The sequence below is a fragment of the Perissodus microlepis genome, chromosome 10 (genome assembly GCF_051167445.1).
Source record: "Perissodus microlepis isolate ML-2025 ecotype Zambia chromosome 10, ASM5116744v1, whole genome shotgun sequence".
Taxonomy (NCBI): domain Eukaryota; kingdom Metazoa; phylum Chordata; class Actinopteri; order Cichliformes; family Cichlidae; genus Perissodus; species Perissodus microlepis.
Window position 1 is genome coordinate 14,824,843 of NC_140470.1, and position 23,633 is coordinate 14,848,475.

Consider the following 23,633-nt stretch of genomic DNA (forward strand, 5'->3'; position numbering starts at 1 on the left):
TTTGTCTTTGGTTAAAGCTGAGGGGATCATTGATGGTTACCTTTAAAAGCTGGTTTGGAGGAAATAAGCATAAATGAGACGCATTGCTATCACACTTTTCAGAACATTTATTCCACTTTTATTTCAAAGTTTCTGATGCTTTACAGCTGTGGAGTAACATTCAGGGAACACTGGTCTGGGCTGCAGACATCTTTTACATGGATACATTAAAAAGTCCCGAAAGTCTTTGAGAAATCAAACAAAAGAGCGTTTCATCAGGGACGGCGTGTACCGTATCTCGTTATAAAACTCATCCTTGTCTCCTTTCCCCTTCCTCAACCTCCCATCCTGCCCTGTGTGATGGAGCCACAGAACGAGCACCAGCAAAGCCAGCAACAGCAGGCACATAGACAAGGTCAGCAGTACACCCTGCAGTACACCAGAGGGACTGTCTGGGGCTGGGCAGAAATACAAGAACGTTTTATCACAGGGCATAAAAACTGGCAGAGGGGTTATGGGTGCACAAAGAGGATCTTACTGCTGTAGATGGATAAGTTGATGTAGCAGTTCTCTGTTCCCAGGGTGTTAGTGGCGGAGCATCGGTACAGGCCGGAGGTCTGAGAGGACACGTTGACAATTTGTACAGAGCCCGATAGTTCACCTTAGAGAGAGGAAGACGAGTATGACGGTGATTGTGCTGTCTTACAAATCTCATGCTTAATATATATTAAATTTCCAGCATTATATAATGGCTAAAAAATTAGAAAGGAACACTTTTTAATCAGAATATAGCCTTAAGGCAGTTAAACTTTCTGGGATATAGATGTGGTCAGTTAAGTATCAGAGGGGGTTGTTAATCGGTTTCAGCTGCTTTGCTGTTAATGACAATAACAACAGGGGCATTGAAGGCCAACAATAAGACAACCACCAAGACAGGAATGGTTTTACATGGTGGAGGACTCTGACATTTTTGTCCTTCTCATTTTTTCTGACTGTTTTCAGTAGTGGTTGGTGGTGTCAGACAAGCTGGGGTGAGTATTAGGAAATACTCACCCCTAGGGTCAGGGCCAACTGCTCCAGGATAACACATAACTATGTGCCATTGACAGAAGGTTTGCTGTGTCTCCCAGCACAGTCTCAAGAGCATGGAGGAGACAGGCAGTTACTCTAGGAGAGCAGGACAGGGCCGTAGAAGGTCCTTAAACCATCAGCAGTACCAGGATCTGATCATCTAGGCAACGGCACCCTGACCCATTAGATATCAGGATGAAATCCTTGGATTGTCAGACTCTACGCTGGTGCAGTGGGTCCTGGGTTCCTTGTAGTGTTTGACAATAACCCGACTTCACGTGGTGAGAAAATGCAGACAGTTTCTGGAGAATTAAGGTATTGATATCATTGACTGGCTCCAATAGAACACCTCTGGGACTTTATGTTTCAGTCCATCCGACACTGCCAGGGTGCAGTTCAGACAGTCCAGATCTGGGAGGAGATCCCTTTGAATTTGTCTTTGAATTTAGTCTTCTGTAGGTTAATAATTTTCATTTCCATCAAACAAGGTGGCATCCTTTCTTCTGTTACCCGGTCCACATCAATATAGATATCCGGCATGATTTTTTTCCCCCAATGAGATCAGTTGTGTTTCTAGGTATTCCTTTAATTATTTTTAAGTGAAGTATTAAGCTTATTTCCAGGAATATGTATTTTTAAGCTTGAACTCTTTGCATTATTCATATTTCAGAATAATCCTTATTGATCCTATAAATGGCTTTATTTCATCCACCATCCAAGAGGACAAACTGAGCTTCCCTCTCTTTGAGGATCTCCGCACTACTTCAAAGAAACCTTCTCCTGATTGGGTGCTCATTAGAAGCAAAAGATCTGACAAGCTGGTGGGTTGGGGCCACTATACCGAGTACCTGTGGCTGCGAGGTAGTCATATTTATCATATCCTCATAAGAGTAGAAAAAAACTGTCAAAAAACAATAATTTAGAGCATTTAGGATCACCTGCACGTGTGTGAACGCTAATATCTAAAGCGTGTGTCATGTATGAGTATTTAACCTGAGAGAAAATAAGCAAGAACACATCAGTGCTCTTTTTAAAGAGCACTTGACTACTTTATGTTATTAAATTCACTTTAATTCGGTTTATATAACACCTGTTTACAACAAAAGTTATCTCAAGGAACTTTAGATTTAAAGAAAAAACCCTACAGTATTGGGGAGAGAAGCCCAGCAGTCTAATGGGTAAGAAGAGCTCCCTATTAATAGGAAGAGAGCTCCAGCAGAACCAGGCTCAGGGAGGAGAAGCCATCTGCTCCAACCAGTGAGGGAGTGAGTGAAAGTGAGCATTTGGAAACCACCAGACAGCAAACAGGACAAAACACAAAGCAGGAGTTAATGATATGCATTAGTGGGAGAATAACCTTCATGATGATGACATTTCTTTCCACTCAAGTGTTTATATAGAAAAGCTTTTTTTTCTTTTTTTCTTTTTAAATCAAAGATCTTTGATAAAAGCTCTTTTGTACCAGATCTGGTAAAACTCGTGTTTTAGCCACAGGTCTCATGCTGAGTGACATAATTATTTCTGTGGGGAAAAACTGAAATAAAAAGCTTATCCCATACACTGGAGACTAAAGTTAAAGTTATATTTGCTAATGATGCTCCAATTCAGTCCATCCTTTCTTTAAATAGTCGATTTTGTTTTTCTAAGAAGTGCAATACTAAATTTCTCTTTCATTTAAACAGTCCTAAATACACTTTCATTTTAAAACACTTATGACTTTAATACCCCTTCCTTTTTTTTCTATAGCAGACCTATGTGTGTGTGTTTTCGCCTTAAGTGAAAAAGTCACCAAGTGGTTAAATACTTTTTAATAGGCACTAAATCTGCTTGTCATAGCCGGAAGCCTTATCGCGCTATAATGGAGTCAATTATAATATCCATCATATTTCACTTGCACTATTAAATTCAAACAATTACTGTGCGTCATTTTAGGGTCATTTAGTTGACTCTTTTTGGACTTTAAGATCTAAATAACGATCTGCACACAAGATTATTTTGATTCAGCTCAAGGGGCGCTTTAAGTTTAATACATATCCGTGTGTGTGTGTGTGTGTAACTGACTCTCCATGTTGATGGGAAGGGAGATTTCATCTGGATTCAGTTTATCCCAGCGGATCTCTGGAGTGGGGATGCCCTCTGCCACCAAGCAGGACAGCCTGACACTTCCTCCCATATTGATGTCTCCATCCCACTGGCACACAGGCAGCGAAGGCGGCACTATAGATGACCCACAGATGAATTTCTTAAAAGATGTGATACAAACCGAGACGACCCACATTTGAACTTTTAAGCCGGTGGCTTTTAGAAGCAAAGCTGAAAGATGGTCTGTAAAAATTAAACTATCTAGTAAACCACTGACTCAATAACATTTAAACTCTCTTGTATAAATGGATTTATCAATGTATGCCTCTGGGATAGCATTCCAAATTTCACATTATCTGTGCTTTTTATCTGTATTACAGCTAAAGTTAATGGTGTATGTTTTGGGGGTTGTGGTCAACTGTGTTGTCATCAGTGTTGGTCAAGTTACTTGAAAAAAGTAATCAGTAACTAATTACTGATTACTTCCCCAAAAAGTAATCCCGTTACTTTACTGATTACTTATTTTCAAAAGTAATTAATTACTTAGTTACTTAGTTACTTTTTAAAAACACGATTTACAACCTGAATAGGTGATAAAGCGATAGATCTGTCAGCCCAGTTCTACTTTTTCTGCATAATCCATCATACAAAATGTAAACAAATGGAAAAGTCTCTTTTTTTAAACTTGTTTTATCAGTTTTAATCTTTTAACTTTATGCATCAAGCAAAAATGAAATTATATGCACCATTCTCTGACTTGAAGAAATTAGTTTAACATTTAAACCTATTTTCTGCACATTCCAGCACATAAAATAAAATATTTTTTGTGTTTACACTCAGTCTTTCAAATAGATGCAAGTAAAACACAGCAGAAAATAAATCAAATCAAAGACTAGCGGTCCTGTTGCTCTATTTTCACCTGTAAAGCAGTACTAGGGTAGGCGGAGGTTTGCCCTGGTGCAGGTGTGCCGCAGCGGTCAGTTGAAGAATCCGCGAGTTTCTCTGTGAAGTTCCCATTACGTCGTAGCGCACTCAGAGCTTGTTTAGGGTTTTTTCGGTGTAAAAAGAAGTTTTCTTCCCACGCACAACGGACACTAATATTTTTGTCACTTTTTATGGAATCAAACTTAAAGTAAGGTCAGTACTTCCACGCTTTAAACGCTGCATGCTCATACTCTCTCCCGCACTTGATATATGATCCATTGTTGATCTGCACACAGCTGTTGTCACGAACGTCGCACTCGCTTACGTCACTGTCATGAGACATTCTGGCAAAAAAATCACGGTTTTAGTAACGCAGTAACGCAGCGTTCCTACGGGAAAGTAACGGTAATGTAATTACCGTTTTTGCAAGGGATTACCCTTACTTTACTCGTTACTTGAAAAAAGTAATCAGATTACAGTAACGCGTTACAAGTAACGCGTTACTGCCCATCTCTGGTTGTCATATCAACATGTGACAACACAGTTTAAAAATAGTCTTGTTTTATGGTTACAACAAGTAATGTTGCTGTAACAACAGAACATGCTCGTGCTTCGTTATGCTCTGCCAGGCTCTGCTCTGTAGAAGCTTATTTCTGCCACTGAAAAAAAAAAGTTGCTATTTATAGGTCAGAATTTCAGGTTATTGTCTCAAAGGTTTGAGTTATCTTAAAAATTTGACTTAGAAGTTTGAGCAAATTAAGGCTGATAACTCAAAACTTTTTAGATGAGCTGAAATTTTGACTTCCAAGAACAAAAGTGCTTCTAAGCATATGCTTCACCTCTATTCAGATTATGCGTCCTTTGTCCCAAAAGCATGGGAACTGCTGGATTTACTTTAGACAAACCTTTTATCACATTACACTCACATTATAGCAGCTCTCCCAAATCAGTTTTAACCTTCAGGGATTGTGCAATTCTCTGTCAAAATTATGAGATCTGATAAGGTTTCAAAATATTTTTCCTTTATTGGATGCGCTCTGCTTCAACCAAAGCACTGAACAAAATTATGTCTTTATCAGCCGATTCACACCAGAGACAAACTCGGTTTATCAACTAAGATAGCAGAATTCACCCTAAGAGCCGTGTGAATGTGTGTTACCAAATATTATAGAAATCTTCCCAGCAGCTTGTTCATTGGAGGAAAAGTCACTGAGCCGCCAAAGTCATTAAAAAACAGACCGACCAGCAGCACCACGATTGCTGTCGGCAGGGCTACAAATGTTTTAATTAACCTAACCTGTTTGGCTCCTCGGTATTTGCACTACAAATAAATCCACAGCAGTTTTGGCAGATTTGGTTTGGAAAACAACAAATATCATAGTCAGAATCACAGAGAAAAAAAAAGACAAGTGGATCACCAATTCCTGCTTTGGTAAATGGTCATAATGTGTGAGTGCTTCTGCCAGCTGCTCAACTCTCAATAACTTACCCAGAACACTGAGCACCAGCTCTCCGATGCCGGGATCTGTAATCTCCGGTGGGTTGTTAACCATGCAGCGGTAAATACCAGCATCTGAGACCCGTGTGTCGTTTAGCATGATATCTGCACTCAAAGGAAGACCTGCAGAAGGAGCACATGAAATAATGTTTTTGTCTGTCTTCAGTATCAAGTTTCATCTATGAAAAGAGGATCATCTTACATTTTACCTGTGAAACCCACCCTGCCAATGAGGGAGGGGTCTTCAATCACCTGCCCGTGATCGTACACAATCACCTGGCAATCAGTTAAAACAAGGATGTCAAAGTCCATTTACATTGTGGGCCACAAACACTTTGATCTTAAGTGTAAAGACGTTTAGCTACACGTTTAATCCTGGGGATATCTTAATATAAGAAAATAACTGCAGTTTTAATGGTACGCCTCAGTTTTTCTACGCAATAAAGAAATGCTGCTGCAGTAAGTGAAAAAAAAATCAGTCAGATCGACGCTTTAGGCTTAAATTGTAGAAACTGTGCAGAAAAAGTTCTGGAAGCTCATTTCACAGTTTGTCCTGTAACAATGAAACAAAGTTTTTGTTAATTCACAGAAAATGTCCTTTTGGTGTGTGTGTGTGTGTGTGTGTGTGTGTAGTATGAATGGTCACTGGGAAGACCTTTGCCAGAAGGAAAAGCTGTAAAACGTATTCCCTGTTTCACATTTTCCAAAGCCATCCAGTAGGCCAGATTGGAGTGTTTACCGGGCCACTTCTGGCCCCTGTGCCTTATGTTTGAAATAAACTGATTTAAAACAAACGTTACTCGAACACAACAGGATATGTAGAGAATATAAATGGACTGGAACTTATATAGCACCTTTCTACCTGAACACTCAAAAGGCTTTATATAACATGCCTCATTCTCAAGTGCTTTCTATGTGATGCACTACAGGGTTTCTCTTTCTGTGTGAAGACATTTCTCTCCAGTATCTTGCCCACGGATACTTTGGCATGCAGACGGGAGCAGCCAGGGAACCTAACCGCCAAGCCTCTAATTAGCAGATCGCCTGCTCCACCCCATGAGCTACAGCCATGCTAAAATATGCAATTGCAAGGCATCACCCTGACAGATGTATTGCCACACCTGTATCGGGGCTTCTGGACTGGAGAAGGGAGTCAGCGTCCAGATGATGTTGAGTCTGGAGAGGTGGTTGGAGGCGGAGGTGTAGAAGGAACAGGGCAGGACGACAAAATCCCCTCGAGCCACCTCCAGACTGGATTCTCTCATGGTTACCCTGAGCGCAGCTAGGAGGGGGGAAAAGATTCAAATGAGACGAGCCATACCTATGACATCACACAGGTATTTCTTCTTGTTTTATCGTCACCCATCTGCTGTTTTTCTGCTGACGTGCAGACAGCACCAGGCCTCACTCTCCCCTTCATTACTGCAATAATGAACCTCTTCCCTCCTCCTCTGTGTCATCCCCGGGCCCTTTTGTGTGCGTGGGAATTGAGCGAGCACAGTAGTCGTTAATTAAACTTGACAGCTCTGAGGTTGAGCCAGATCCGTCACAGGACGAGAAGAACAACAGGCCACTTCACTAGGATGTGTTTGGTCATTTCTCTTGTTGTTATTACGTAGATCACAAGTTCTGAAAATGCTGGCCTCAAGAGAGACTTTCATTAAGACTCAAAATGTCAAACATACTGTATTGTATTAATATTAAAAGGTCACGCTTTAGAGGCAGTTGATTAATAACGGCACTAACATGAATAAAGCCCCTGTAGCTCGTACTAAATAAATATCATCTCATTTGATGAATTTGTGCATGTGTATACAGCGAACAGTCCACGCATGCATCAAGAGGTCGCCCACAGTCTTACATTTCTGTCTGGAAAAGCTTAAATGCTTCTTTCTAAATACTCATAAGGTTTTAGGTTATTCATGTCATGTCTCCTTTTACACTAGAGAAGGAAATGAACCTTCTGCCTTAGCAATATCCGTGCAAAGAATCACAGAGTCGCAGCAAACATTCGTGAGACTTTGCAAATCCTTCAAACACTCGAAGCTGCTGCAGTGTACTAAAGCAGCAATAATTCAATCTTTTCTTAAGACAGGCCTACTCACTGTTCTCCTGAGCGGTGAAACACACACACAAGGTCCAGAACATCCATCTCCCTGTAGCACCCATAGCTGTTAGGGAAGACAGAGAGGCAGTCATCTCATCCCTACGGTCTCCAAGCTGGTGGCCCAAAAAACCCAGGCATGCATGATTAATGTATCGAGTGCTGCGATCAACCCCTCCCTGTTATTTTCACTCTCTGTCTCTGTCCCGTTGTCAGCTGGGAGAATTTTCTCTAATTAGGTTGTCAGGTAAGTGAGTGCACAAGGAATTTTTCTGCTCCTATTAGCTGTTCCTACAGTGGTACCTACAGCGTGAGCTTGTAGTCTAATTAGTTAGTGTAGCGTGACGAAAACTGCAGCTGCTCAGTAGAAAGTATTTCTACTGCGTGGCAGCAGAAGCTACAACGTGCATGTATTCATCAAGAGGTAAGCAACACGGTGCGGCCAAGGGAGTGTCAAACGTTCATGGTTGTTTTCCAAATCCAGGAGCATCTTATGTTTCATCTTTGCAGAGGTGAAACAATCCGTGCACCAGGTATAGTAAACTAACTGAAAATATTCTTAAAATGGATTCATTTGTCAGCAAATAATGCTCATTTATGTTCATAATCCATACATCTTCTTCCATCTATGCAATTCGGGGTCTCTGAGGGGGCTGGAGCTGATTTCAGTCAAAATACAGAGACCTGTCCAGGGTGAACCCATCCTGGTCAAGTTAGAATCACCAATTGACCTAAACGCACGCATGTATTTGGTATGTGGGAGGAGGCCAGAGTACCTGAGAGTTCCTGGAGATAACCCACACAGACATGAGACCACAGAAAGGCCCGAGCCTGGATTCAAACAAACAACCGAAGAGCTTCAGACTTTTGGGTGTTGTCACAAATAAGCTTTTGGGCATTTTGTTTTTACCATAAAGCCAAAAATCCACGCTCTCGGTCCTTGTGGTAAGAGGCCAAAAAAACAGCTTTAACATTTTGCATCATCTGGTTATTTACAGCTTCAAGAAAAAATGAAGGTCGTCAGTGGTGCAAAGAAATGTTCAGAGGCGGGTTTTTGACACTAGAAGAGTCATCAGATGATGACATCCTTCCGTTATGACCTACAGGCAAAATAAAAATCCACCAGAGCTCCTCTTTGATGTATTTACATAAAATGTGTTCACTAAGTCGATCTGCCGGGCACGTTCTGCAGTCATCATCTAAACATATAAACTGTTGTCACATTTATGGAATCCATATGGGAACATAAGTAAATGCTGCCATGTTTCACTGTGATGGTTCATGGAGAAAGACCCAACTGTGCTGTGGAAATCAGATGGGCTGTAGAAGAGTGGTGCTCCATGTATGTGTATGTATATATATGTAGAGAGAGAGAGAGAGAGATTTGTGATACCATGGGGATTTTAATAAATGCCTACACCATCCGCACCCAGAACAGCACCAACATATGAAGGGAAAAAAAGATCTGGACTACAAAGTTTATGGCATCATTAAACTATTAAGTTCTTCAGATGGAGGCACTCCCACTGAGATAGAAATGCTTCGAAGGATGAAGGTGATGATAGGGAACAGATATTAGACACAGATGTGCAGCGATTCATTCTTTTTCCCCGCTACCACACACACACACACAAAGACACATCCACCAGCTCTACTCACTGTAGGAGTCAAACATTCAGGCTTTTCCTTTGATTCATCATTCACCTGTATTTCTAACATGAAAAATTTAAATGGTACGTTGTGGATCACTAAAGGTTTTCGCTTAGACAGCAGTTTTCCTTCTTCTCTCCTGGATCGCCTGGAGCTTTCTTTAGGTGCCTTTCCAGCTTTGACAAAAGTCCAGCTGAGATAACCACATGTACTCAGGGCCTTCTTGATGTGCTTTTCTGCTCCCCTGGCCACCATATCTGTGGGAATGATATCCATGCTGTGTTGTAACGTTCTGATGGCACCCAGTTTCTTCTCCAGAGAGTGATGAGAGTCAAAGCTTAAATACTGATCCGTATGTGTAGGTTTATGGTACAAATCAGTTTTTAAATGTCTCCCATTACTGATGGAAATCTCAGTCTAAGAAGGCTAACCTTTCACTTTTCATATCCTCACTGTCGATGATGTGTTGGTCCACGGAGTTAATGTGATCAGTGAATTGTGGCACATCCTGAGATTTGATTTTGACCCAGGTGTCATCCACATACCTGAACCAATGTGGTCATTGAGGCTCCAGGTTCAGGTGTCGTTTGCAATCAGACCAATGCCCAAGCAAGGTACGTCAGTTGCACTTCGATTTGGGCAGATCACCGTGTGTGAATACAATCTTACATCAAGTCTACCAACAACAACAACAGCGACACAAAACAAAGGAGCTTATGGCACAAGGTTGTCTTCACCCAGTTTATTCAAATTACAAATAGCATCCAGCACCACATTTGTGCGTTCCAGCTGTGAAATACAGAATGTTTGAGACTAGAAAAACATCCCCGCTGAAGAGAGAATTGGCAAAACTGTTCGATATTTCCTGTAAGGGCAACCTTTTTCATTCTGAGCTATACAGTTAATAAGTTCTATGGTGAGGTCTCCAAGAGCTTGATTTGTTTTATCCAAACGTCTCACCACCATATACAAATATACACATACAACTCTTTTCATCCACAGTGAATATACATAACCCTAGCTTCACCCTCCCTACAGAAAACATCTTGTATTTTGAGTGTCTGGGATCATAACAGGGACAGGTGTGTAGATCTGTGTGAGCCTCAACATTTAGATCCCCAACAAGCATACAAACATCTTAAATCTTTTATCCACAAATAGCATTTCCTATTTTCTAACATTCACAGATTCCCGTATGCAAGTTGGCAGAAATAGGGGTATACGGGATAGATTTGCTCTCTGGTTTGACATGTAACACTTCCCTTTTTAGTGACGCACAGTCAGTTGCTCTTCTAGGGTAAGTTGCTCCTAATTCTGGTCTCGTGTAAGATGGGGGCCACAATAAATAGAGTATAGGTGAGAAAGCGCAAGATGGGAGACAGATCGATAGGAAAGAAAGCGAGACAGACAAGTAAGCGGAGTGAGTCCTGCCTCTTCCCCTTCTGGGTAACAGGGAGTGACCTGGTGCCAGGGCCAGCCAATCACGGGAGGATCCAGACCAGTTTAGACCAATCGGATCGCTTCAGTGAGAAGCCTCTGCCTGTTGCTGCAGTTTGATGGCAGTACAGTCTCGTCACAACAGCATGGTGACGGGTTTCTCCAGGAACTTGCGGAATTCTGCGAGCCACTGTGCACCGACCGCGCCGTCCACCACTCGGTGGTCACAGCTCAGCGTCACCGACATCATGTTGGCTACGTCAAACCTGCAAGGACCCGCTGCATTAGACGGCAGTTTAAAATGATACCATGCCATTCTGTTACATTACTACATAAATGCACAGACCCTTTTTCGTTGTCAGCAGGCATGAGGCGTTTCTCTGAGCCACCGACAGCGAGGATGCAAGCCTGAGGAGGGTTGATTATCGCCGAGAAGTTCTTGATGCCAAACATGCCTAAGTTAGAGATCGTGAATGTACCTCCCTGGTTGGGAAAATAAAGAGGACAATTTAGGTTTGCGAAGAAAGGAAGAAAAAAAAATTATCACTCACTCAGAATATTAAAAAGCCTTACCTGGAACTCGTGAGGCTGCAGTTTGCCGTCTCTTGCTTTGCCAGCGAGAGCCGTCACATCTGAGCTGATGGAGGTCAGTCCTTTGATGTGGGCGTTAAACACTATGGGCGTGATGAGGCCACTGGCTGTGCTCACGGCCACACTCACATCCACCACGTGATTTCTGGAAAACATAAATAAAGTCATTACAGATGCCGGCGCAGTTCTCTCTTCAAGGCGACCCTTTCGAAACCGAAAGACTTATTCCGACCGCTCTCTGCTAGCAAAACTGAAACTGCCAACCCGAGAAATATCACATTATTAAGATAAGTGTCATTTAAGCACAAGCATACAACACAACTGGAAGCACTGGTGAACTTTATATTTACAGACAGGCACTCTTATTAGAATAAAAGTATAACAATATGTTTTATACTACCATAAATAACTATAAATAGAGAGGTAAATAATGCTAATAGCAGTATTAACAATGATACAAGTAGGCAGTGGAGCACACCAATATAATGGGAGGTCTAATAAAGGCATTTTAACTGTTGCACTTGAGGGTGATATTGCATTATTATTCTAACTCAACAAGCTGCTTTCAGGCACTCTGTTTTTCACAAAAGGTGGCCACAGCGAGTAGCTGTTTTGATTTGGCACATTTTTATACCAGATGCCATTACTGACACAAACCCAAAGAGATCTGCGTCTCCTACCAGGATGTTTTGCTTCTTGGGCGAATGTGTAAACGAGTGCACTATAGAGCCACTAATATTCTAGATCAATACTGCACACTTCATCTTAACAACTAAAAGAAAGAAAGAAGTCTCACGCAGTGTAGGAAACTGATTACTGTGCAAGTGACTTCATGTACACTTAAACAGCACAGAAAATGGAAATAATTTCAGCTACGAGCAACGTTAGAAATCATGTAATTTCATGTTGCTACTCTCACCTCTGCTGCAAATAAACTGACACCTCACCAGTGCTAACGAGACTTTGTCTTTGATTATTAAAATCATGCTGCCCAACTTTGAAATGTTTCAATCAAGCACAATAATTAAAACAAAATAACAAAGTTAATTTATCTTGAAATTAAAAATCTAAATTTTAAACTTCCCTATCAAGTTAACTTCATTTCTCTGCATCTATCTTGTGGTTGTACACGTCCCGGCTGCTGTGAGAGAACCACCAGTCTGCACTAGTTGCTTTCGGCTGTGATGGTTTCTGCCTTCAGTAACGAGGTTTTATCATTTAAATGACTTACTGGCGTAATGTTCTCCAATGGCATGTAAACACACTCTGTGATGCATGCACTCATTTAAAGATAAGATCCAAAGAGACAATGGCTGGGAATACAAAGCAAGATGGATATTTCCACAGTCAGGAGAACGTGTTTTCTGTTTGCTGCTTATAGGAACTAAACTCCATGTGGCTCTTAATGAGTTTTTACTCACTGACGAATGACTGTGTCCAACCAGGACGAGTTGCATTCAGGAACCTTGAGGCAGGCCAGAGCACTAGCTTTGATGATGAAATCATTCACACTAAGTTTGATATTCTGGGCTTTCACCTCCTGCAGAGAGAAGAGGGTGAAATCGTTTATGAGATGCTGGAAATGAGGTTTTAGTGCAGTGATAAAAACAAAGCTACAGTTACACCTCTATTAGAAAGCACAAACTCACAGCGTTGAGTTCTTTTCTAAGCTCAAGCACTTGGTCCATGTTGACATCTACAGACAAATAATAGTGGGGGATGGTTTGTTTGGACTGCATCAACCTCTGAGCAATGACCTGCAGGAGAGACAAATATATGCACTTTAGCTTTGATCCATTATTCATCACCAAGAGGAATGAGGTGTGCTGGCTGGGTCTGTTTTGATAAATGGAGTGCCCGCCTGTGGGGCAAAATGTGTTAGCACAGGTCAGAGATAACAGAGCTACACTGAAATCTCCTCGGGACATTTGCCTCTAAGCTCTCAATACACCAGCACAGCACCCCGCACAGAAGGAGCCGCTAATGCACCGACTGCTAGCAGCGGAAGTCATCACAGAATGTAATGGCCCATCAAGAGGCAGGTGTGTGGTGGTGCTCACCTTGCGGATGTTGCTGATAGGGATGTCTGTGAAGGTGCCAGTTGGTGCAGCAGGGGCTGGTGCAAATGCAGGAGCAGCTGGAGCAGCCTGCAGACGTAGAGATTTAATTTGCATTACAGACAACAGAAACAGAGGTACAGGAAATTAATTAATAATTGTGATTATTTGCCAAAACCGATAAATCACTGTCCTGCAACAGCTAAATGTATCATTTAAAAGAAAAATGGGCATGACTGACAGGGAGTTATTGATCAGACTGTCAGTATTACATCGGTATTAAGAAAAGGACCATTAAACAATAAGAATGGTTACACATGATTTAACTGGGCTGATGGGCACTAATGTGCCTCAACAGTATGGGTTTCCCTTACAGGTGCGGCTTTTGGTGGAACAAAGTTCTCAATATCCTTCCTGGTGATGCGTCCATCAGGGCCAGACCCTGAACAAAAGAGTATTTAAAATGAAAAAATTAAAATGTAAAAGCTTCAGCAAACGCTCTTCGTCCATCACATAGGTCCAGCTACGTACCGCTGACTTGAGCCAGGTTAATTCCTTTCTCGGCAGCGAGTTTCTTGGCAAGCGGGCTGATGAACACACGACCCTTCCTGGGTGCTGCAGGGGCAGCAGCTGCTGCTGGTGGAGCAGGACTGGGTGATGCAGCAGCTGGAGCTGCGACCTACGACATAAACAAAGTGTTCTTAAGGCATCTTAAAACTGTACAAAAGCCAAATGACTTCTTATTTGAAAGTGCAGGTTTTCTGTGAGTCTCACCGGTGCTGGAGGTGGAGGTTTTGTGGAAACCTCAACCACCCCAGTTTCGACGTAATCCTTGAAAGCGGCAATGTCGCTTTCCTTCTCTACAATGATGCAGAGCGGCGCGCCCAGAGGAACATCACGGGTTCCCTCCGCCACAAGGATTTTTGCCAAATACCCTTCCTCTTGCACCTCAAAGCCTGTATGCAAACACACAGGACCAGGCTGTATTAAAAGTAAGATCATATAAATATTTTTTCCTCTGTAGTGCTGAAAGTGAACACGCTTTAGGATCGATGTGTTCAAATCCGTTTGGATTTACCAATGGTCGCCTTGTCAGTTTCGATCTCAGCTAAGAGATCTCCTTCGCTCAGCTTCTCTCCGACCTTCTTCTCCCAGCGCTGCACTGTTCCCATTGTCATGGTTGGAGAAAGAGCAGGAAGTGCGATCTGTAACACAAATTCCCACAAATGTGAACAATACTAGACCTGAAAAAGACTCACAACCTCTTCAGCATCTAGTCAAGTTACAACACTGTTAAAGGTCTAGAGAAAATTTCTTCACGATCACCCCTGAAGACACTGAATGATGTTACAGGGACATTCACAGCTGAAGTAAGGGCAGGGACAATTTTGTGGCACAGCCTCCAGCAAATTAAAGCCTTTAACCTCTCTCTGATTAAATGATGACGTGGTGTGACATTATTTTTGTTAGTTTTTTTAAATAAGGAGAAAGAAAAAAGTCCTTCAAATAGAGAAAGTTAAAAATATAACAGATAGGGCAGTCTAAAAATGGCAAGTTAGCTTTCTTAGATTGTGAGATTTCCATCAGTAATGGGGGACATCTAAAAGCTGATGTGTACCGCAAACCTACGCATACAGATCAGTATTTAAGGTTTGACCCTCATCATCCACTGGAGCATAAAATTGGGTGTCATCAGGACGCTACAACACAGAGCGAACACAGACACAGCAGCCAGGGAAGCAGAAGAACAGCACATCAAGAAGGCCCTGAGTAAATGTGGTTATCCCAGCTGGACATTTGTCAAAGCTGGGAGTATCGCAGCAGTTGAGACGCATTTTTTTTCTAAACACCGGGTCTCTGTGGCTTTTAAACCCCAAAACATGCTGCACCAAAAATTGGTCCACCCCAAGGATCGGGTCCCCCGAAACAAACAGAGTAAGATAGTGTACGTTGTTAAGTGCCAGGAGGATTGCCAGGATTTACACATATGAGAAACCAAACAACCTCTGGCGAAGCGGATGGCACAACACAGAAGAGCTACCTCGTCAGGCCAGGACTCTGCAGTCTATTTACACCTACAGGCCAGTGGACACTCTTTCAAGGATGAGGATGTACACATCCTGGACAGGGAGGAACGCTGGTTTGAGCATGGAGTCAAGGAGGCCATTTACGTGAAAAAGGAAAGACCATCTCTGAATCAAGGAGGGGGCCTAAGGGTACATCTGTCACCATCTTACAAGGCTGTGATTGCAGCCATTCCCCAACTCTCTGTGAATGGTACTCATGGCCATTGATCAGTGGGCTTTGGTCAGTGGTTGTTGATCAATGGTCATGAGAATTTGCATAATTAAGATTAAGGAACCGACCTCCCAGCCCATTGTTCCTTCACTGGGCTGGTTTCAGTCATTATGCAAATGTACTGTTTATAAGATTGGGGAAACCTGCAGTCAGCTGAGACTGAAGAAGTCACTTGGATGAGTGACGAAACGTTTCTCCCACTAAACGCTACGTCCAGATGAACAGAATCAACTTTTGGCGATATAACAGATACATGGAAACTACACATCCACGGAAACTGTTTAATGCCACACACTGTAGTAAAGTAGTAAAATCTGACGCATGATCAGAAGAGTCCAAAGTGGTACCCGCTTCACTGCCCTGATACACAGTGATCCTGGACAACCCTGATCAAACCAAGACTACGCGCACAAAACAGCATCGTAAACAGATGCTGTCTACATCACAAATCTATGGCTTTCTGACCGAACTCATTTATGTGAGAGCTCGCTTACCTTCAAGTGTGCGGGATAAGAGCTTCCAGGGGCTGCAGGTGGAGCTGCCGCAGCAGCGGGTGGCGGAGGCGGAGCAGAGGCAGTAGGTGAAGGAGTGGCACCGGCTGCTTTGATCGAATCTAGTGTTACATCCTTAAAGGCTGAGACCAAGTCAGGGCTGCAGAGGAAAATATATCCACAAATAATGAGTAAAAACTGACACAACTGCATCGAGCCATACGGCACCCTGTCAGCTTTTAACCTCCCATATTTGATTGTGGCACCTGGCAATTTTATTGATATAGTACATTTCATTACATTACATTTCATAACAAATGTAGACGTAAACCAAGCAGCATTAAAGTTTATTTTAAGGGTCTTCTGAAGATTCAAGTCTTTTTATCATGTTTGTTAAAGCTCTAGGATTAATGATGCACTTAAAGGACTGAAAAAATAAATAAATAAAAGCAGCATTTTGCCACTATCAAAACAGAGTGCTCCCCATTTAATGTTTTTCAACTATTAATTCGTCCCATTACTATAAAAGAACAACCACCAGTGAACTAACAGGCCTCAGCTCTGAATCTGGACTGTCCAAACACACTAACTTGTCAACTGTGATGCAAATCACGGCTCCAACGTTGACATCTCTGGTTCCTTCAGCAACCAGGATCTTTGCCAGATAGCATTCCTCCAGCATCTCAAATCCCACAGTGGCCTTGTCCGTCTCTACCTACAAAGAGAGGGGCAACATTAGAAATGTACACCACGATCATGTTTTGCGGCAGCGTGGGCACACGCGGCTCCTAACCTCAGCTATGAGGTCACCCTCGCTGATTTTCTCCCCCTCCTTCTTCTCCCAGCGAGCGATCGTTCCTGTCTGCATGGTGGGCGACAGTGCAGGAAGCTCCACCTGAAGAACAAGCAAATGAATAAAATCAAAAGTTTAACCTAAAACTTAAAATAAAAAAAAATATCTGTATCATCCTTTTAGAGTATCCAAAAGGCCAGTCAAAAAAGTGCCATAAGTCAGGTGTTGTAACTGCTGTTGCTACATCATCATCACCTCATTCATTGCTCAATAAAATGACCTACATCCACTTCACCACAGCTGATTTTTGTAGAGTTTTTTTTATATAACAGCAAAGATGAATGACATGCTATTGGTGGAGTAACACAAAGGTAGAAGGACTACTGAGAAGCCTTCCACTTTAGAGTCAAAAATGGAGGGTTTCATTCAGGCTCACAGCCTCAAATCTGCACCTATGCTCAGTTAACCTAACGAGCACACCTCTGGACTGTAAGGGGAAAGTGAAGCTGCCAGTTTCATGATTTAGGGGACAGCTTGTAATTTCCACATGCAGCACTCCCGACTGACAAAGAGGTATAAACCAGCAGGTCACTTAAATTGGAGGACAAGCATGTCAGACTTCCCAGGTTATAATTGTTTCCTGTTTTCAGGAGTTCCTGAAGTTGTTCCACAACCAATTAACCATCAGCTCCCTCCAAGTCCTCTGTCTAATGCAGTAGAGGAGAACACAAATCACCTGCTCTAACTGACTTCAATACACTTGGGGAAAGTGACAAAGTATGAATCTAGTCTTTTTAAAACTTTACAATGAATGCGCTGTGTTAAAATGTCTCAGACAGAGGCAAATATCGATAGTACTGAAACAAACACTGATATTGGGATCAGATCGTGATACAACCTACACTTTACTTCTAATGTCTAAGGTGTCAGTTCTGTGTTAGATAAATTATTTTTGGAGAAAGTAAAATATACCTCAAACATTTGCTCTGAAAGGTGTCTGAACCTTTTCGCGGTGACTGTCACATCCTTGTTATTTGTAAGCTATAGCACATTTAAATAACAGTGCTTTAGAGAAAGGTACATTTATATTCCAAGTCTAAAAAACTGTTTCAAAATACATGACAAGCTGAAAGCTGTACTTTGTTGTGGAAACAAAATACAGCCATTATGGAAGATAAAGCTCAGTCAGTTAGTGGTCATTAAAAGTTGGTCACAATTTGCAAATTTATGATGAATCACCTCATAAACAATAACATACTGCTGTTCCCTACTTAAGCTGTCTTTATAGGTTACAAGTATCGGGATTGGCAATCCGAAACCCTGTATTTACTTGGTATCGGGATCGATACCAAATTTTGCAGTATCGCTCAGCACCACGTTTACGTTTTTATAGCCCAAGTATTTCCTATGGCCTCCGTGTTTGGGGCACACAAGTCAGGTTTGACGGATTGGTGTCATTCAGGAGAACCGCAGCACAAACAGTCACAACAGTGTCTCCAGTGAACAGTGGAGAAACTAATCGTTCAACAGTTCATGCTAACCTCACACAGGGAAGAGCCGGATTTCCAGCTAATAAAGCGTTTTTAACAGATCTCTGTAACAGGCAGGGAGGTCAAGCTAGCTAACGCGGTGAACATGGGTGCTATAGCAACCTGACACCGGCTCCGGTAGCGTTACCTTCTGGTGTGGCGGCAGGCTGTAGAAGCGCTTGCACTGACATCCACCTGCTAGCTGGGGAGACCGCAGAAGAGTCGCTCTGTAGCTGAAGCCGGAGTCCAGAGAGGCGGCTCGGGACCCCGCTCCATAATGAAGCCGTCTCAGACAGCTGGTTCCGGGAGCAGAGCGGGAGCTGAGCGCAGCAGGCCCGGCCGGGAGGGCACGGGGACACCGGAGCCCGGAGGACGGCCTGAGCCGCAGGATCAGACGAAGCATTTCGCAGCGGTTGGGATACTATACAGAGCTGGTGAATAATATGTATGACCTACACCGAGGGTCTCTTCTCCCTGACAGCCAACCCCTATTTAACTCCTCACTTTCTAATGACCTCCTCCAGCCCCAAACACAACCATTTACGGCTTTCTTGCTTGTGCTGTCGTAGCTTTGTCGTTGGTGTCGTAAATCGCAGCGGCTCAAAATCCAGTCGCTGAAGACCCCCAAAACAAAAAAAACAAACAACAAAAAAACAACAAAAAAACACCACCACTGTCAATATAAGTACAATGCTAAAGAAACAAAGTAACGCAAAGAAAAAATTCTAATAAGAACTGTTCAAACTGTTTTTTAGCGATAAATGTAATTGTGCTGTAATCACATCAATGACCACATGATGGCAGTAGATTCTTTTACTGGGAAGTTTGCCTGGGTTCAGCCAGCCTGTGAATCTTGATTTGAATGTATCACAGTGAGAAGTTTACATATACCCATCATGGCATCTTTAATGACTTAAAAAAGAACTGGGTGCACAAGTTTGAATTTATTTTGGATTTTGTCCAATTCACAAAGGTTCCAAAGGTCCGATGCCCGCGTGACTACAAAAACACAGCTGGCTGGAGCAAAGTAAGTCGAAGTAAATGTGATGAGTTTGTGAATTTAAGTAAAATAAGTAAATAAATAAAACCATGTACACATTATAACTTAGTCAAATCTGCCTTGAAGGATAAAAACTGTCTAAGAGTGTCATGAAGCATTCGGAGGATGACACAAAGTTGGCCTGCTTTTCAGTGTTTTAAATTTTCGGCACTGAGGTCTGCTTATTGTAAATATCTTTTACTTGTTTTTACACTTTGTAATGTTAAAGTGACACTGATGACACAAGCTCTGTCTGACTACAGATACCAAATCTGATTTGGTATTTGTAACAGTACCATCTGTTGGTCAGAAAGTGGCATTGCAGGTAACAGTCAATATGCTGGACAATGTAAAACAATAAAATACAACATAAAAACAAGAAATTATTTGAATGTTTGTCTATATAAAATATCTTCAGCTGCTTTTTAAAAGAATCAGTGGGGTCGGTACAGTGTAAAAACAGTGAAAGAGAATTCCACAACTGTGGTGCCACTGCCTGAAAGGAACGATCAAGTTTTTCACAAGTTTTCCATCGAGTGCTAGGGGAATCAGCGGTCGTTGACCTGATGACCTTAGAGCTTGGGAAGATGAATGCAGTTTCAGCGGGTCAGATATCTATACTGTGGAGCTTGACCATGTAGGGCCCTAAAGGTTAGAAGTAAAATTTGAAAATGAAACCTAAAACTTACAGGCAACCAGTGAAGGGAGGCCAAAACTGGGGTGATATAAGATCTTTTGTTGGTGCGTGTTAAGAGTCTTGCTGCAGTATTTTGTACAGTCTGAAAATGATTTAAAACTGATTTGTAAAAACAAGTAAAAAGATATGGTTGGGAGCAATAATTAAAGTTTTTTTTTATCAGAGTCTAGCTGGAGGAACTTGTCGTTTAACCATTGCTTGATTTCTCTCAGGCAATTACTTAAATTAGACAATTTATAAAACTCAGAGACTTTTCTTCAAATAAAAGAGGACTTCGGTAGAACGAAATACAACCTCCATGTGTTTCATTGAGTGTCTAGCACAATCTACAATATTTGAAAGTGTTGTTAAAAAATTCCATGAGTTTTTCTGAAATCTTGCTGTCATGTCTACACACATCAACCGAAGGAAGAGTTAAGCCTGTTTCAAGCTCCAGCCTCTCATCCCAGGCTGATGTGCGCCTTGCTTGATGAGACAAATCAGACATTCCTAAGCATCACATTAGATTCCTCTTTCACTGGGATGCCACAGTCTCATAAAACGCACAACCCTTTGTGTACGGCGATCACAAAATCTGGTGTGCAGTGAGCTCATAGATGAAACTAAGGTAACTCACAAATATGAACTATGTGAGCAGAAACGTGTCTGCTGAAATAATAGGAGGCTTAAAACTACACATTCTCTCTTTAACAAGGGAGCTAGAGGTTGGCGAATGGAGGGAGGCCAATCTTCAGACCTTCAATACTGCAAAATATCAGTAAACAAAACTGAATCCATTTCACCGACATTACAATTTCTGTTCAACTGCCAGGACAACTAAACTTGAAATCAGTTACTGTTGTCTTGGGGGTTTCTGTTTCTTTTCCCTCCCCCACAGATGAAGCAGAGAAGAGGAGAAACCAGTTCAGAAGTCACCCCCCTGCCCCTGGTACACCACCAACCTCTATTGATTGAAAGGTATATTTTTTATTTTTAAGAAATAAAAAAGTTAAGTTTACTCAGAATATACAGTTTAGTTCAGTTGGTAATGGAGTGATGCTTAGTTAACAAGCTGAGTTAAATAAATGTGTGGTGAATGATTGTTTAAACTAAGTATCATCAGTTAATGTAACTCTGTTATTAGTATATTCAAATGATGATGCATTACCACCACCAACTGGCAGAATATGGAGATAAAGCTCATCAGCTATTATTTGACATAAAAACTCACAAAGTGTTAATTATAAACAGAAAAAAATATCACAGCTTAACCTTGAATGGTTTTAAGCTTTGTCCTTCATTACTTCCCATCTCTGCTGATATCACATATCCACAAAATAATTAAAGTATCTGATTGGTGCTGTTATAATAACCTTTCCCTGAACATTAAAAAAAAAGAGAGAAATCATTGATTTCAGGCGACAGCGAGGGGCGCTCAGGCCACTGGAATCAGGGGTTGACGTAGAGAGGGTGCTTGCTTTATATTTCTGGGAGGTCCTTAAATGGACAACGAACGGTGCTCCTATTATTAAAAAGGCACAACAGAGACTTTATTTCCTCAGAATACTAAAGAAGGCCCACCTGTCTGCAAATCTATTAGAGTCTTTCTACCTCTGCTCAATATAAAGCCTCCTGACGTACTGTATAACAGTCTGGTTTGGGAACTGCTCAGCAGCAGACAGAGAAACTCTCCACAAGGTGATAAAAACTGTTCAGGGCATCATCGGCCAGCCCCTGCCGCCTCTGGAGGACATCCACTGGTCTGTTCACTCTGCTCCTCCCTGGGAAACGGTACAGGTTACTGAATTCACCCACTGCCAGATTAAAGAACAGCTTCTACCCAGCAGCTATCACTGAACTGAACCCTCCTCCCACTTGTGACATTACAGTAAGTTTCTACTCACTATAGACTCAGTACCCCACACACTTTTTTGCAATAAGATATATTACATTTTCATAAGTGGCTTCACACTGCTTACTGTCGTTTTTTATATTTCTTTGTATTTATTCTGTGTATCTTGATAATTGATCATTTTATTTTACTCCATTTTAAATGTACATCCAAACCTCCAGGAAATCTCAGTGTTTATCCCACAGAGGATAAACGTTCTGTCGTGTCAGTTTTCATGAAGCACCAGGAGTACAAACACTTCCTTTGCCACACTTGACATACTGTATGTATCGTAACCAAGCCTCAAGTTGGACCCAGAAAGCAGACCCAGACAACAAAGAATATTAAAACCTTTATTTTCAACACACAAGAAAGGACTAAAGAGGACAGAGGTAACAATTAGCAGTGACAAAATACAGTGGTTTGGTAAACATGGCGTGGTGACGTAGCTATGAGCAACCAGAGAAACGGGACAGTGAAGGTAACTGGAGCGTGGCTGGTATGTAATGGTCACACTTGGGAGAGAGGAGAATGGAGTTAGAACGGGAGCCAAGGGTGAGTTTAAGAGAAGGTGAGTATGACAGTTTTTCCTAGCTTACTTGCAGGAGGAGTGATAGAGGTGGCGTGAGTCCAGGAGGATTCGTGAGTGTGAGATGGCTGACCTGAGTTCAGTTGGGTCTGAGGTGATGAGTGGGCAGGAGGGCATGCAGGTGAGGCGCCAAGGAATTCCCAGAGAGCAGGTATGAAAACAGAATCCCAGAGGTGAGTCTTAATCATGCGCCATGAAGTATCCGGGAGCAACTAGAGCAAGAGATAACAGCGTAAGCAGAGCACTTAAGAGAACAAACATGAAACATGGGAACCAGTTACAAACATAGAGGAACCTGGTGGAAATTATGCCTTATGGTTGGTAGAATATGGCTGATATGAAGATGCACCTGGTCATTCTTTTGTGCTGTATCGGCTGTTTCTATAGCACAGACTGACTAAAGTGGTAGAAGTGAGAAGTGAGATTTAGAGTCTATTCTTGGCAGTGCACCTGGGTTAAGAAGTCAAGAACTGCCAAGTTGGATGGGGCAGTCCTATTATAAGTGAAATAATCATCATTTCATATCTAACACGTCACAGACCTGTCAAATAACTATAAAGACAATGGATGATAGAGTCCAGCAGGAGTGTCCAGAAAGTGATGTGTCGACTATAATGAAGGACGCAAAACGGTGTAAAATTACATACTGATCAAAGTAAGTCTCATCTACTAGCTAACTGTGTTTTATGAAAAAGATTTGGACTCAGTCAGGGAAATAAAAGATGGGAATTTAATAAATTTAAATGCAAAGTATACAAAGCTACAAAACAAAAGAAGGAGGAGTTGGTGACTCCTCACAAATAAGTAAGAGCCCTGATATGCCCGAGAGTTTTTGTCTTTGTTGACTTTTGACCTACACGTGTTTAAGGCTTTTCACCCTGGGGTTGTTTTGCTTTTCTTTGTGTTAAGATGTTGTTTTTCTGTTTATATGAAT

At 41.9% G+C, this 23,633-nt stretch overlaps 2 protein-coding genes across 2 annotated transcripts; both read right to left on the reverse strand.

The window, feature by feature from the left end:
• Positions 1–92: 92 nt before the first annotated feature.
• On the reverse strand, positions 93–7,969 carry LOC146379057 (immunoglobulin superfamily member 11). Its single transcript, XM_084942334.1, has 7 exons — positions 7,660–7,969; positions 6,676–6,836; positions 5,764–5,830; positions 5,546–5,677; positions 3,112–3,267; positions 518–640; positions 93–437 (listed from the first exon to the last, which is right to left on the reverse strand). Exons 1-7 carry the CDS (start codon positions 7,751–7,753, stop codon positions 235–237), a joined length of 936 nt encoding a protein of 311 aa, XP_084798460.1. The 5' UTR covers positions 7,754–7,969; the 3' UTR covers positions 93–234.
• A 2,066-nt stretch (positions 7,970–10,035) lies between these two features.
• On the reverse strand, positions 10,036–19,081 carry dlat (dihydrolipoamide S-acetyltransferase (E2 component of pyruvate dehydrogenase complex)). The gene is made up of 14 exons (XM_084942335.1): positions 18,653–19,081; positions 16,976–17,077; positions 16,773–16,897; positions 16,186–16,342; positions 14,472–14,598; positions 14,168–14,349; positions 13,925–14,072; positions 13,768–13,835; positions 13,397–13,483; positions 12,986–13,093; positions 12,758–12,876; positions 11,319–11,481; positions 11,092–11,228; positions 10,036–11,011 (listed from the first exon to the last, which is right to left on the reverse strand). The coding sequence occupies exons 1-14, from the start codon at positions 18,905–18,907 to the stop codon at positions 10,882–10,884; spliced, it is 1,908 nt and encodes a 635-aa protein (XP_084798461.1). The 5' UTR covers positions 18,908–19,081; the 3' UTR covers positions 10,036–10,881.
• Between the last annotated feature and the right edge of the window lie 4,552 nt (positions 19,082–23,633).

Coding starts and splice junctions, on each gene's coding strand:
- LOC146379057 (XM_084942334.1), bottom strand. CDS start 7,753: ATGACTGCCTCTCTGTCTTCCCTAACAGCTATGGGTGCTACAGGGAGA. Junction 5,831..6,675: donor GTCCAGAAGCCCCGATACAG/GTGTGGCAATAC, acceptor ACTGATTGCCAG/GTGATTGTGTACGATCACGG. Junction 641..3,111: donor CCTTCCCATCAACATGGAGA/GTCAGTTACACA, acceptor CCTCTCTCTAAG/GTGAACTATCGGGCTCTGTA.
- dlat (XM_084942335.1), bottom strand. CDS start 18,907: ATGCTTCGTCTGATCCTGCGGCTCAGGCCGTCCTCCGGGCTCCGGTGT. Junction 17,078..18,652: donor GCCTGCCGCCACACCAGAAG/GTAACGCTACCG, acceptor CTTGTTCTTCAG/GTGGAGCTTCCTGCACTGTC. Junction 14,350..14,471: donor AACTGACAAGGCGACCATTG/GTAAATCCAAAC, acceptor GTTTGCATACAG/GCTTTGAGGTGCAAGAGGAA.